This window comes from Coregonus clupeaformis, unplaced genomic scaffold, assembly GCF_020615455.1.
Source record: "Coregonus clupeaformis isolate EN_2021a unplaced genomic scaffold, ASM2061545v1 scaf2604, whole genome shotgun sequence".
Taxonomy (NCBI): domain Eukaryota; kingdom Metazoa; phylum Chordata; class Actinopteri; order Salmoniformes; family Salmonidae; genus Coregonus; species Coregonus clupeaformis.
Genome location: NW_025536058.1, coordinates 50,001 through 65,937, shown reverse-complemented (window position 1 = coordinate 65,937; position 15,937 = coordinate 50,001). Strand labels below are relative to the sequence as shown.

At 45.2% G+C, this 15,937-nt stretch overlaps 1 protein-coding gene across 1 annotated transcript in view; it reads left to right on the top strand.

Moving 5' to 3' along the window:
* Positions 1–1,447: 1,447 nt before the first annotated feature.
* The window catches only part of LOC121546376 (homer protein homolog 2), a gene marked incomplete at its 5' end in the record, with an annotated part of 41,920 nt that continues 27,430 nt past the window's right edge, over positions 1,448–15,937 (top strand). Inside the window, 3 exons of the mRNA XM_045219667.1 lie at positions 1,448–1,579; positions 5,881–5,973; positions 10,210–10,349. Of these exons, the coding sequence (XP_045075602.1) occupies positions 1,448–1,579; positions 5,881–5,973; positions 10,210–10,349 (365 nt within the window). The remainder of the gene's footprint in view (positions 1,580–5,880; positions 5,974–10,209; positions 10,350–15,937) is intronic.

Sequence of the window (15,937 nt, the reverse complement as noted above, 5' to 3'; positions counted from 1 at the left end):
TGAGGCTTCTTTCTTTCTCCGTGGAGACGGGAAGGAGACTATTAGCGGGAGTGGGGTTTATTTTTTTATTTTTTTTGCCAACAAGCAATTGAGTTATTTGACTTTGCTTTGGTTTCTGATGCTGCATAGGGCTCGATCTTTGGCCAGAGTTGTATTGTATAAGCTAAATGGTTGGCTTCACTTCTAAATCTTGTACAATAAGATTATTTTAGATGTACTGAGAACAAAATAAGGCTTGTGTCAACAAAAAAAAAAAAGAAGGCTTAAAGAAATCTATATTCTTGATCTCTCAATGGGAGCACTTCTGCTAATGTTTTCTATAGATTTTGGAGACCACCGAGTTTGATACACACAGAACCATGCTGTCCTGCACGGTGGGATAAGGTGTGTCTTGGCCAGCCCAGTCCTACCCAGCACCGATAGTAATTATACAGTGCCTTGAAAAAGTATTTGCCCCCTTTCTAATTTTCTCTACTTTTGCATATTTTTTTATACTGAACGTTATCAGATCTTCAACCAAAACCTAATATTAGGTAAAGGGAACCTGAGTGAACAAATAACACAAGAATTACATACTTATTTCATTTATTTCATAAACAAAGTTATGCAACACCCAATGCCCCTGTGTGAAAAAGTAATTGCCCCCTTACACTCAATAACTGGTTGTGCCACCTTTAGCTGCAATGACTCCAATCAAATGCTTCCTACAGTTGTTGATCAGTCGCTGTGGAGGATTTTCTGGCCCACTCTTGCATTGAGAACCGCTGTAACTCAGCGACATTTGTGGGTTTTCAAGCATGAACTGCTCGTTTCAAGTCCTGCCACAACATCTCAATTGGGATTTGGTCTGGACTTTGACTAGGCCATTCCAAAACTTCAAATTTGTTGCTTTTTAGCCTTTTTCATGTAGACTTGATTGTGTGTTTTGGATCATTGTCTTGCTGCATGACCCAGCTGTGCTTCAGCTCAGACGGATGGCCTGACATTCTCCTGTAGAATTATCTGATACAGAGCAGAATTCACGGTTCCTTCTATTAAGGCAAATCGCTTAGGTCCTGAGGCAGCAAAGCATCCCCAAACCATCACACCACCACCACCATGCTTGACCGTTGGTATGAGGTTCTTACTGTGGAATGCAGAGTTTGGTTTTCGCCAGGCATTATGGGACCCATCTCGTCCAAAAAGTTATACTTTTAAAACATCTGTCCATAGAACATTCTTCCAAGAGTCTTGATGATCATTCAGGTGCTTCCAGGTGCTTTTTGGCAAACTTGAGTCAACGTTTTGGATGACATGGGTCCCATTATGCCTGGCGAAAACCTAAGGACTTCTGGGGCGTATTCTGTTGCAAAACGTTTCATAAACAGAATGAAATAGGGAGGGACCTACCTGAATTTATCCAATAGAAAAATGTCCTACTAATATGTCATTTCCTGTCTCCCTCCAGGTGATCATCAACAGCACCATCACCCCCAACATGACCTTCACCAAGACCTCCCAGAAGTTTGGCCAATGGGCTGACAGCAGAGCCAACACAGTGTTCGGACTGGGGTTCGCCTCTGAGCAGCAACTGGCCAAGGTACTGATTGATTGATTTTCTGTTAGAATTTCTTTCAAAGACAAAGCTGTTCCATCACTACCGGTAACATAAAGCTGTTCCATCACTACTGGTAACATAAAGCTGTTCCATCACTACCGGTAACATAAAGCTGTTCCATCACTACCGGTAACATAAAGCTGTTCCATCACTACTGGTAACATAAAGCTGTTCCATCACTACCGGTAACATAAAGCTGTTCCATCACTACTGGTAACATAAAGCTGTTCCATCACTACCGGTAACATAAAGCTGTTCCATCACTACCGGTAACATAAAGCTGTTCCATCACTACCGGTAACATAAAGCTGTTCCATCACTACCGGTAACATAAAGCTGTTCCATCACTACCGGTAACATAAAGCTGTTCCATCACTACCGGTAACATAAAGCTGTTCCATCACTACCGGTAACATAAAGCTGTTCCATCACTACCGGTAACATAAAGCTGTTCCATCACTACCGGTAACATAAAGCTGTTCCATCACTACCGGGAACATAAAGCTGTTCCATCACTACCGGGAACATAAAGCTGTTCCATCACTACCGGGAACATAAAGCTGTTCCATCACTACCGGTAACATAAAGCTGTTCCATCACTACCGGTAACATAAAGCTGTTCCATCACTACCGGGAACATAAAGCTGTTCCATCACTACCGGTAACATAAAGCTGTTCCATCACTACCGGTAACATAAAGCTGTTCCATCACTACCGGTAACATAAAGCTGTTCCATCACTACCGGTAACATAAAGCTGTTCCATCACTACCGGTAACATAAAGCTGTTCCATCACTACCGGTAACATAAAGCTGTTCCATCACTACCGGTAACATAAAGCTGTTCCATCACTACCGGTAACATAAAGCTGTTTCATCACTACAGCTGTGTTTGTATTGTGCCTGTCTGTGTGTTTGTTTGGTCCAGTATCTTGTTGTTGTTGTTGTTGTTGGGGAACCCCCTTGGAGATTTTATCCTGCACATATTTTACAATGAATCAATAGTATATAGTTTAGTTTGTCTCTCTGTCCCTGTGCTCATCATGTCAGAGTAACTCACCTCATCCCAAATGGCACCCTGTTCCCTATATAGTGAACTACTATTGACCAGAGCTCTATTCCCTATATAGTGAACTACTATTGACCAGAGCTCTATTCCTTATATAGTGAACTACTATTGACCAGAGCCCTATTCCTTATATAGTGAACTACTATTGACCAGAGCTCTATTCCTTATATAGTGAACTACTATTGACCAGAGCTCTATTCCTTATATAGTGAACTACTATTGACCACAGCTCTATTCCTTATATAGTGAACTACTATTGACCAGAGCTCTATTCCTTATATAGTGAACTACTATTGACCAGAGCTCTATTCCTTATATAGTGAACTACTATTGACCAGAGCCCTATTCCCTATATAGTGAACTACTATTGACCAGAGCTCTATTCCTTATATAGTGAACTACTATTGACCAGAGCTCTATTCCTTATATAGTGAACTACTATTGACCAGAGCTCTATTCCTTATATAGTGAACTACTATTGACCAGAGCTCTATTCCCTATATAGTGAACTACATTGCTCAAAAAAATAAAGGGAACACTAAAATAACACATCCCAGATCTGAATGAATGAAATAATCGTATTAAATACTTTTTTCTTTACATAGAAGAATGTGCTGACAACAAAATCACACAAAAATGATCAATGAAATCAAATGTATCAACCCATGGAGGTCTGGATTTGGAGTCACCCTCAATTAAAGTGGAAAACCACACTACAGGCTGATCCAACTTTGATGTAATGTCCTTAAAACAAGTCAAAATGAGGCTCAGTAGTGTGTGTGGCCTCCACGTGCCTGTATGACCTCCCTACAGTGCCTGGGCATGCTCCTGATGAGGTGGCGGATGGTCTCCTGAGGGATCTCCTCCCAGACCTGGACTAAAGCATCCGCCAACTCCTGGACAGTCTGTGGTGCAACGTGGCGTTGGTGGATGGAGCGAGACATGATGTCCGAGATGTGCTCAATTGGATTCAGGTCTGGGGAACGGGCGGGCCAGTCCATAGCATCAATGCCTTCCTCTTGCAGGAACTGCTGACACACTCCAGCCACATGAGGTCTAGCATTGTCTTGCATTAGGAGGAACCCAGGGCCAACCGCACCAGCATATGGTCTCACAAGGGGTCTGAGGATCTCATCTCGGTACCTAATGGCAGTCAGGCTACCTCTGGCGAGCACATGGAGGGCTGTGCAGGCCCCCAAAGAAATGCCACCCCACACCATGACTGACCCACCGCCAAACCGGTCATGCTGGAGGATGTTGCAGGCAGCAGAACGTTCTCCACGGCGTCTCCAGACTCTGTCACGTCTGTCACATGTGCTCAGTGTAAACCTGCTTTCATCTGTGAAGAGCACAGGGCGCCAGTGGTGAATTTGCCAATCTTGGTGTTCTCTGGCAAATGCCAAACGTCCTGCACGTTGTTGGGCTGTAAGCACAACCCCCACCTGTGGACGTCGGGCCCTCATACCACCCTCATGGAGTCTGTTTCTGACCGTTTAAGCAGACACATGCACATTTGTGGCCAGCTGGAGGTCATTTTGCAGGGCTCTGGCAGTGCTCCTCCTGCTCCTCCTGCTCCTCCTTGCACAAAGGCGGAGGTAGCAGTCCTGCTGCTGGGTTGTTGCCCTCCTACGGCCTCCTCCACGTCTCCTGATGTACTGGCCTGTCTCCTGGTAGCGCCTCCATGCTCTGGACACTACGCTGACAGACACAGCAAACCTTCTTGGCACAGCTCGCATTGATGTGCCATCCTTGATGAGCTGCACTACCTGAGCCACTTGTGTGGGTTGTAGACTCCGTCTCATGCTACCACTAGAGTGAAAGCACCGCCAGCATTCAAAAGTGACCAAAACATCAGCCAGGAAGCATAGGAACTGAGAAGTGGTCTGTGGTCACCACCTGCAAAACCAGTCCTTTATTGGGGGTGTCTTGCTAATTGCCTATAATTTCCACCTGTTGTCTATTCCATTTGCACAACAGCATGTGACATTTTTTGTCAATCAGTGTTGCTTCCTAAGTGGACAGTTTGATTTCACAGAAGTGAGATTGACTTGGAGTTACATTGTGTTGTTTAAGTGTTCCCTTTATTTTTTTGAGCAGTGTACTATTGACCAGAGCCATGTTCCCTACATAGTGAACTACTATTGACCAGAGCCCTATTCCCTATATAGTGAACTACTATTGACCAGAGCTCTATTCCTTATATAGTGAACTACTATTGACCAGAGCTCTATTCCTTATATAGTGAACTACTATTGACCAGAGCCCTATTCCTTATATAGTGAACTACTATTGACCAGAGCTCTATTCCTTATATAGTGAACTACTATTGACCAGAGCTCTATTCCTTATATAGTGAACTACTATTGACCAGAGCTCTATTCCTTATATAGTGAACTACTATTGACCAGAGCTCTATTCCTTATATAGTGAACTACTATTGACCAGAGCTCTATTCCCTATATAGTGAACTACTATTGACCAGAGCTCTATTCCTTATATAGTGAACTACTATTGACCAGAGCTCTATTCCTTATATAGTGAACTACTATTGACCAGAGCTCTATTCCCTATATAGTGAACTACTATTGACCAGAGCTCTATTCCTTATATAGTGAACTACTATTGACCAGAGCTCTATTCCTTATATAGTGAACTACTATTGACCAGAGCTCTATTCCCTATATAGTGAACTACTATTGACCAGAGCTCTATTCCTTATATAGTGAACTACTATTGACCAGAGCTCTATTCCTTATATAGTGAACTACTGTTGACCAGAGCTCTATTCCCTATATAGTGAACTACTATTGACCAGAGCTCTATTCCCTATATAGTGAACTACTATTGACCAGAGCTCTATTCCTTATATAGTGAACTACTATTGACCAGAGCTCTATTCCTTATATAGTGAACTACTATTGACCAGAGCTCTATTCCTTATATAGTGAACTACTATTGACCAGAGCCCTATTCCCTATATAGTGAACTACTATTGACCAGAGCTCTATTCCTTATATAGTGAACTACTATTGACCAGAGCTCTATTCCTTATATAGTGAACTACTATTGACCAGAGCCCATTTGGGACGTGTTCATATCATCATTAACTGTCAGACACACACATCGCTTGTCTCCAGTGATATGTTTTGACATTTTTATTTTTTATTTTGATTAATCAATCTTTTTCCTTGTTAATTTTTCTCATCTTGTTTCAGTTTGCTGAGAAGTTCCAGGAGGTGAAGGAAGCAGCGAAGCTTGCCAGGGACAAGTCACAGGAGAAGATGGAGACATCGAGCAACAATTCCCAGGTAACAGACACATGGTCACAGGCACGCACACACACACTCACACCCATAATAACATGTGAAGAAGCGGGGAATTACACACACGGTCAGTAACACGCATGCACACACACACACACACACGTGAACAGATACATATACACAGAGTCAGTAAAGTGATACTTGGGGCGGGGGGGGTCAAAGGTTACAGGGAGTCACTTATCAACTGCCAGCCGCCGAACAGACACATAATCTACCCTGGGAGGGAGGGAAGGAGGGAGGGAAGGAGGGAGGGAGGGAGGGAGGGAGGGAGGGAAGGAAGGAGGGAGATATGAGGCTGTAATGTGACGGGTCAGAGCTGTAAAAAGTCTGCTGGATGTTTCATTATCTCATTGACAACCTGAGGACAGTATTCTGACTGTCAGTTCTATTCTACCATGTCATCTCCTTAGTATTCTGACTGTCAGTTCTATTCTGACATGTCATCTCCTTAGTATTCTGACTGTCAGTTCTATTCTGACATGTCATCTCCTTAGTATTCTGACTGTCAGTTCTATTCTGACATGTCATCTCCTTAGTATTCTGACTGTCAGAGACGCATACAAAGCTCTCCCTCGCCCTCCATTTGGCAAATCTGACCATAATTCTATCCTCCTGATTCCTGCTTACAAGCAAAAACTAAAGCAGGAAGCACCAGTGACTGTCAATAGAAAAGTGGTCAGATGAAGCTGATGCTAAGCTACAGGACTGTTTTGCTAGCACAGACTGGAATATGTTCTGGGATTCTTCCGATGGCATTGAGGAGTACACCACATCAGTCACTGGCTTCATCAATAAGTGCATCGATGACGACGTCCCCACAGTGACTGTACGTAAATACCTCAACCAGAAGCCATGGATTACAGGCAACATCCGCACTGAGCTAAAGGGTAGAGCTGCCGCTTTCAAGGAGCGGGACTCTAACCCGGAAGCTTATAAGAAATCCCGCTATGCCCTCTGACGAACCATCAAACAGGCAAAGCGTCAATACAGGACTAAGATTGAATCGTACTACACTGGCTCTGACGCTCGTCGGATGTGGCAGGGCTTGCAAACTATTACAGACTACAAAGGGAAGCACAGCCGCGAGCTGCCCAGTGACACGAGCCTACCAGATGAGCTAAATTACTTCTATGCTCGCTTCAAGGCAAGTAACACTGAAACATGCATGAGAGCATCAGCTGTTCCGGACAACTGTGTGATCACGCTCTCCGTAGTCAATGTAAGTAAGACCTTTAAACAGGTCAACATTCACAAGGCCGCAGGGCAAGACGGATTACCAGGACGTGTACTCCAAGCATGCGCTGACCAACTGGAAAGTGTCTTCACTGATATTTTAAACCGTTCTCCCTGTCTAAGTCTGTAATACCAACATGTTTCAAGCAGACCACCATAGTCCCTGTGCCCAATAACACTAAGGTAACCTGTCTAAATGTCTACTGACCCGTAGCACTCACGTCTGTATCCATGAAGTGCTTTGAAAGGCTGGTCATGGCTCACATCAACACCATTATCCCAGAAACCCTAGACCCACTCCAATTTGCATACCGCCCCAACAGATCCACAGATGATGCAATCTATTGCGCTCCACACTGCCCTTTCACACCTGGACAAAAGGAACACCTATGTGAGAATGCTATTCATTGACTAAAGCTCAGCGTTCAAACCATAGTGCCAACAAAGCTCATCACTAAGCTAAGGATCCTGGGACTAAACACCTACCTCTGCAACTGGATCCTGGACTTCCTGACGGGCCGCCCCCAGGTGGTAAGGGTAGGTAACAACATATCCGCCACGCTGATCCTCAACACGGGGGGCCCTCAGGGGTGCGTGTTCAGTCCCCTCCTGTACTCCCTGTTCACTCATGACTGCATGGCCAGGCACGACTCCAACACCATCATTAAGTTTGCCGATGACACAACAGTGGTAGGCCTGATCACCGACAACGACGAGACAACCTATAGGGAGGAGGTCAGAGACCTGGCCGTGTGGTGCCAGGACAACAACCACTCCCTCAACGTGATCAAGACAAAGGAGATGATTGTGGACTACAGGAAAAAGAAGAGGACCTCCATTCTCATCGACAGGGCTGTAGTGGAGCAGGTTGAGAGCTTCAAGTTCCTTGGTGTCCACATCACCAACAAACTAACATGGTCCAAGCACACCAAGACAGTCGTGAAGAGGGCACGACAAAACCTATTCCACTTAAGGAGACTGAAAAGATTTGGCATGGGTCCTCAGATCCTCAAAAGGTTCTACAGCTGCATCATCGAGAACATCCTGACTGGTTGCATCACTGCTTGGAATGGCAACTGCTCGGTCTCCGACCGCAAGGCACTACAGAGGGTAGTGCGTACGGCCCAGTACATCACTGGGGCCAAGCTTCCTGCTATCCAGGACCTCTATACCAGGCGGTGTCAGAGGAAGGCCCTATAAATTGTCAAAGACTCCAGCAACCCTAGTCATAGACTGTTCTCTCTGCTACCGCACGGCAAGCGATACCGGAGCACCAAGTCTAGGTCCAAGAGGCTTCTAAACAGATTCTACCCCCAAGCCATAAGACTCCTGAACATCTAATCAAATGGCTACCCAGACTATTTGCGTTGCCCATGAATCCCATTCAGAGGAAACTGGACTCTATTACTCTATTTTACATTGATTGGATAAAGTTGAATAGGCTTTTAATATGCATAGATCATTATTTAGTATGTGTTCTACTGGGCTGTAATGATAATATCCTCATCATATCCACATTCATTACCAGTAGCTGGTTGTTATTGGATTCATAATCTCTCTTGGACAGATCTACGTAAACATAACTGGGACCTTTAGAATCTGTCAGGAAGGAAAGGGATGTGTGGGCTAATGAGCAGCAGTAGTTCCGGTGTCAGGGTTTTTCATCACTGGTTATTTTGACAAATCCCGATTTCGCAGGTGTTGGCATCTTTCAAATTTCGTAAGGGGAGGGGACATTCGGCCCATAACTTGTTGAGAGAGGGTGGATCTCCTCGTTCTAGCATCTCTTAATCCCATCTCCTTAACAGCTGTGGACCCAGAAATTTAATCGAGCAGCCGACCAATTTACGTGAGACTTTAGTTCTGGGTTAACCGAGATTACTGTATTCATGAATATATTGCTGGTTTACCTGATCAAACCCTTGCAACACATGGCAGAGAGAGGAGAGGATGGGAGTGTCCTAAATAGCACCCTGTTCCCTATATAGCAGACTACCTTCTACCAGGGCCCCACCCAACTGAACACTTACAGGAGATTCTGGAGCGGTGCCTGAGACCGACAGTGTTTTCCACCATCAACACCCTATTAAGACACTTTATGTTGGTTTTTTCCCTTTTTTTTATTTTGGCAGTTACCTATGTGTGTCCCAAATTGGCACCCTATTCCCTATTGGCCCTGGTCAAAAGCAGTGGACAATATAGGGAATAGGGTGCCATTTGGGATGCAGATGATGGTTTGAGAGGTGTTTTTTCTAGCCTCTCACCCAGCCAGCCTTAGCCTGCCAGGTCTGCTAGTACTGTCTAACTGTTACTATGCATGTATCCCAAATAGCACCCTATTCCCTATTGGCCCTGGTCAAAAGCAGTGGACAATATAGGGAATAGGGTGCTATTTGGGATGTAACCTATAACTAAATGGTCTGCCAGAGCTGCTCAGTACTAGCTAGCTGTTACTATCGGAGTGTTGCTATAACGACATGGTCTGCCAGACCTGCTCAGTACTAGCTAGCTGTTACTATCGGAGTGTTGCTATAACGACATGGTCTGCCAGACCTGCTCAGGACTATCTGACTACAGATAATTACAGATGGCAGGAGTCAGACTCCGCTCTATGAAGCAGATCTCCTTGGCATATGTCATGATGTATTCCCCTCGTGCCCCTCCCCTACTCGCTCTATGAAGCAGAATCCTCCTCTGGCATATGTCATGATGTATTCCCCCTGCCCCTGCCCCTCCTCCAGGAGTCAGACTCCACTCTATGAAGCAGAATCATCCTCTGGCATATGTCATGATGTATTCCCCCTGCCCCTCCCCCTCCTCCAGGAGTCAGACTCCGCTCTATGAAGCAGAATCATCCTCTGGCATATGTCATGATGTATTCCCCCTGCCCTCCCCCTCCTCCAGGAGTCAGACTCCGCTCTATGAAGCAGAATCATCCTCTGGCATATGTCATGATGTATTCCCCCTGTGCCCCTCCTCCTCCTCCAGGAGTCGGGTCGCGAGACCCCCTCGTCCACCCAGGCATCCAGCATCAACGGGACGGACGATGAGAAGATCTCCCACGGAGGACCGGAGACCGCAGCGCTGATGAGCGAGAATGACAAACTCAAGACCACTGTGGAACAGAGGTAAGGAAGGAGAGATGGAGATAGGAAGGGAGAGAGAGAGAGGTAGAGAGGAAGGGAGAGAGAGAGGTAGGGAGGGAGGGAGGGAGGGAGGGAGAGATGGTGGTAGGTAAGGAGGGAGGGGTAGGGGGAGAGATGGAGGGAGAGATAGAGGGAGGGGTAGGGGGGAGAGATGGAGGTAGGTAAGGAGGGAGGGGTAGAGGGAGAGGGAGAGATGGAGGGAGAGATAGAGGGAGGGGTAGGGGGAGAGATGGAGGTAGGTAAGGAGGGAGGGGTAGAGGGAGAGGGAGAGGGAGAGATGGAGGGAGGGGGAGAGATGGAGGGAGAGATGGAGGTAGGTAAGGAAGGAGGGGTAGGGGAGAGATGGAGGGAGGGGTAGGGGGAGAGAGAGAGAGAGAGGTAGGTAAGGAGGGAGGGGTAGGGGGAGAGATGGAGGGAGAGATAGAGGTAGGTAAGGAGGGAGGGGTAGAGGGAGAGAGAGAGGGAGAGATGGAGGGAGGGGTAGGGGGAGAGATGGAGGGAGAGATGGAGGTAGAGATGGAGGGAGAGATGGAGGTAGGTAAGGAGGGAGGTGTAGAGGTAGAGGGAGAGGGAGAGATGGAGGGAGGGGTAGGGGGAGAGATGGAGGGAGGGGTAGGGGGAGAGATGGAGGGAGGGGTAGGGGGAGAGATGGAGGGAGAGATGGAGGGAGGGGTAGGGGGAGAGATTGAGGGGTAGGGGGAGAGATGGAGGGAGAGATAGAGGGAGGGGTAGGGGGAGAGATGGAGGGAGAGATAGAGGTAGGTAAGGAGGGAGGGGTAGAGGGAGAGAGATAGGGAGAGATGGAGGGAGGGGTAGGGGGAGAGATGGAGGTAGGTAAGGAGGGAGGGGTAGAGGGAGAGATGGAGGGAGAGATAGGGAGGTAAGGAGGGAGGGGTAGAGGTACACTACCGTTTAAAGGTTTGGGGTCACTTAGAAATGTCCTTGTTTTCGAAAGAAAAGCAATTATTTTGTCCATTAAAATAACATCAAATTGATCAAAAATACAGTGTAGACATTGTTAATGTTGTAAATGGCTATTGTAGCTGGAAATGGCTGATCTTTTTATGGAATATCTACAGTTGAAGTCTGAAGTTTACATACACCTTAGCCAAATACATTTAAACTCAGTTTTTCACAATTCCTGACATTTAATCCTAGTAAAAATTCCCTGTCTTAGGTCAGTTAGGATCACCACCTTATTTTAAGAATGTGAAATGTCAGAATAATAGTAGAGAGAATGATTTATTTCAGCTTTTATTAATTTCATCACATTCCCAGTGGGTCAGAAGTTTACATACACTCAATTAGTATTTGGTACCATTGCCTTTAAATTGTTTAACTTGGGTCAAACATTTCGGGTAGCCTTCCACAAGCTTCACACAATAAGTTGGGTGAATTCTGGCCCATTCCTCCTGACAGAGCTTGTGTAACTGAGTCAGGTTTGTAGGCCTCCTTGCTCGCACACGCTTTTTCAGTTCTGCCCACAAATGTTCTATAGGAATGAGGTCAGGGCTTTGTGATGGCCACTCCAATACCTTGACTTTGTTGTCCTTAAGCCATGTTGTCACAACTTTGGAAGTGTGCTTGGGGTCATTGTCCATTTGGAAGACCCATTTGCGACCAAGCTTTAACTTCCTGACTGATGTCTTGAGATGTTGCTTCAATTTATCCACATAATTTTCCTTCCTCATGATGCCATCTATTTTGTGAAGTGCACCAGTCCCTCCTGGAGCAAAGCACCCCCACAGCATGATGCTGCCACCCCCGTGCTTCACGGTTGGGATGGTGTTCTTCGGCTTGCAAGCAACCCCCTTTTTCCTCCAAACATAACCATGGTCATTATGGCCAAACAGTTGTATTTTTGTTTCATCAGACCAGAGGACATTTCTCCAAAAAGTACGATCTTTGTCCCCATGTGCAGTTGCAAACCGTAGTCTGGCTTTTTTATGGCGGTTTTGGAGCAGTGGCTTCTTCCTTGCTGAGCGGCCTTTCAGGTTATGTCGATATAGGACTTGTTTTACTGTGGATATACAGTGAGGGAAAAAAGTATTTGATCCCCTGCTGATTTTGTACGTTTGCCCACTGACAAAGAAATGATCAGTCTATAAGTTTAATGGTAGGTTTATTTCAACAGTGAGAGACAGAATAACAACAAAAAAATCCAGAAAAACGCATGTCAAAAATTTTATCAATTGATTTGAGTTTTAATGAGGGAAATAAGTATTTGACCCCTCTGCAAAACATGACTTAGTACTTGGTGGCAAAACCCTTGTTGGCAATCACAGTGGTCAAACGTTTCTTGTAGTTGGCCACCAGGTTTGCACACATCTCAGGAGGGATTTTGTCCCATTCCTCTTTGCAGATCTTCTCCAAGTCATTAAGGTTTCGAGGCTGATGTTTGGCAACTCAAACCTTCAGCTCCCTCCACAGATTTTCTGTGAGATTAGGGTCTGGAGACTGGCTTCTTAAGCCACTCCTTTGTTGCCTTGGCCGTGTGTTTTGGGTCATTGTCATGCTGGAATACCCATCCACAACCCATTTTCAATGCCCTGGTCGAGGGAAGGAGGTTCTCACCCAAGATTTGACGGTACATGGCCCTGTCCATCGTCCCTTTGATGCGGTGAAGTTGTCCTGTCCCCTTAGTAGAAAAACACCCCCAAAGCATAATGTTTTCACATCCATGTTTGACGGTGGGGATGGTGTTCTTGGGGTCATAGGCAGCATTCCTCCTCCAAACACGGTGAGTTGACTTGATGCCAAAGAGCTCCATTTTGGTCTCATCTGACCACAACACTTTCACTCAGTTCTCCTCTGAATCATTCAGATGTTCATTGGCAAACTTCAGACAGGCATGTGTATGTGCTTTCTTGAGCAGGGGGAACTTGCGGGCGCTGCAGGATTTCAGTCCTTCACTGCGTAGTGTGTTGCCAATTGTTTTCTTGGTGACTATGGTCCCAGCTGCCTTGATATCATTGACAAGATCCTCCCGTGTAGTTCTGGGCTGATTCCTCACCGTTCTCATGATCATTGCAACTCCACGAGGTGAGATCTTGCAATGCGTTTTTTCTTGATTTCTTTGTTGTTATTCTGTCTCTCACTGTTCAAATAAACCTACCATTAAAATTATAGACTGATCATTTCGTTGTCAGTGGGCAAACTTACAAAATCAGCAGGGGATCAAATACTTTTTTCCCTCACTGTAGATGCGTTGGTACCTGTTTCCTCCAGCATCGTCACAAGGTCCTTTGCTGTTGTTCTGGGATTGATTTTCACTTTTCGCACCAAAGTACGTTCATCTCTAGGAGACAGAACGCATCTCCTTCCTGAGCGGTATGACGGCTGCGTGGTCCCATGGTGTTTATACTTGCGTACTGTTGTTTGTACAGATGAACGTGGTAACTTCAGGCGTTTGGAAATTGCTCCCAAGGATGAACCAGACTTGTGGAGGTCTACAATTTCTTTTCTGAGGTCTTGGCTGATTTCTTTTGATTTTCCCATGATGTCAAGCAAAGAGGCACTGAGTTTGAAGGTAGGCCTTGAAATACATCCACAGGTACACCTCCAATTGACTCAAATGATGTCAATTAGCCTATCAGAAGCTTCTAAAGCCATGATATCATTTTCTGGAATTTTCAAAGCTGTTTAAAGGCACAGTCAACATAGTGTATGTAAACTTCTGACCCACTGGAATTGTGATACAGTGAATTATAAGTGAAATAATCTGTCTGTAAACAATTGTTGGAAAATTACTTGTCATGCACAAATAATAATAATAATAATAATAATATGCCATTTAGCAGACGCTTTTATCCAAAGCGACTAACAGTCGTGCGTGCATACATTTTTTTGTGTATGGGTGGTCCCGGGGATCGAACCCACTACCTTGGTGTTACAAGCGCCATGCTCTACCAGCTGAGCTACAGAGGACCACATAGAGGGTAGATGTAGATGTCCTAACCGACTTGCCAAAACTATAGTTTGCTAAAAAGATATTTGTGGAGTGGTTGAAAAACAAGTTTTAATGACTCCAACCTAAGTGTATGTAAACTTCCGACTTCAACTGTACATAGGCGTACAGAGGCCCATTATCAGCAACCATCAGTCCTGTGTTCCAATGGCACGTTGTGTTTGCTAATCCAAGTTTATCATTTTAAAAGGCTAATTGATCATTCGAAAACCCTTTTGCAATTATGTTAGCACAGCTGAAAACTGTTGTGCTGATTAAAGAAGCAATAACACTGGCCTTCTTGAGACTAGTTGAGTATCTGGAGCATCAGCAATTGTGGGTTCGATTACAGAATCAAAATGTCCAGAAACAAATAACTTTCTTCTGAAATGTGTCAGTCTATTCTTGTTCGGAGAAATGAAGGCTTTTCCATGCGAGAAATTGCCAAGAAACTGAAGATCTCGTACAACGCTGTGTACTACAGCGCAAACTGGCTCTAACCAGAATAGTAAGAGGAGTGGGAGGCCCCAGTGCACAACTGAGCAAGAGGGCAAATACATTAGCGTGTCTAGTTTGAGAAACAGACGCCTCACAGGTCCTCAACTGGCAGCTTCATTAAATAGTACCCGCAAAACACCAGTCTCAATGTCAACAGGGAAGAGGTGACTCCGGGATGCTGACCTTCTAGGCAGAGTTGCAAAGAAAAAGCCATATCTCAGACTGGCCAATAAAAAGAAAAGATTAAGAAGGGCAAAAGAACACAGACACTGGACAGAGGAAGATTGGAAAAAAGTGTTATAGACAGACGAATCGAGGTTTGAGGTGTTCGGATCACAAAGAAGAACATTTGTGAGACGCAGACCAAATGAAAAGATGCTGGAGGAGTGCTTGATGCCATCTGTCAAGCATGGTGGAGGCAATGTGATGGTCTGGGGGTGCTTTCGTGGTGGTAAAGTGGGAGATTTGTACAGGGTAAAAGGGATCTTGAAGAAGGAAGGCTATCACTCCATTTTGCAATGCCATGCCATACCCTGTGGACGGCGCTTGATTGGAGCCAATTTCCTCCTACAACAGGACAATGACCCAAAGCACAGCTCCAAACTGTGCAAGAACTATTTAGGGAAGAAGCAGTGAGCTGGTATTCTGTCTATAATGGAGTGGCCAGCACAGTCACCGGATCTCAACCCTATTGAGCTGTTGTGGGAGCAGCTTGACCGTATGGTACGTAAGAAGTGCCCATCAAGCCAATCCAACGTGTGGGAGGTGCTTCAGGAAGCATGGGGTGAAATCTCTTCAGATTACCTCAACAAATTGACAACTAGAATGCCAAATGTCTGCAAGGCTGTAATTGCTGCAAATGGATGATTCTTTGACGAAAGCAAATTTTGAAGGATATAATTATTATTTCTATTAAAAATCATTTATTTCTAACCTTGTCAATGACTACATTTCCTATGCATTTTGCTATATTTCCTATTCAAACTAATTTCATGTATGTTTTCATGGAAAACAAGGACATTTCTAAGTGACCCCAATCTTTTGAACGGTAGTGTAGGTAAGGAGGTAGAGGTAGGTAAGGAGGTAGAGGTGAGGAGGTAGGGGTAGAGGTAGGTAAGGAGGTAGG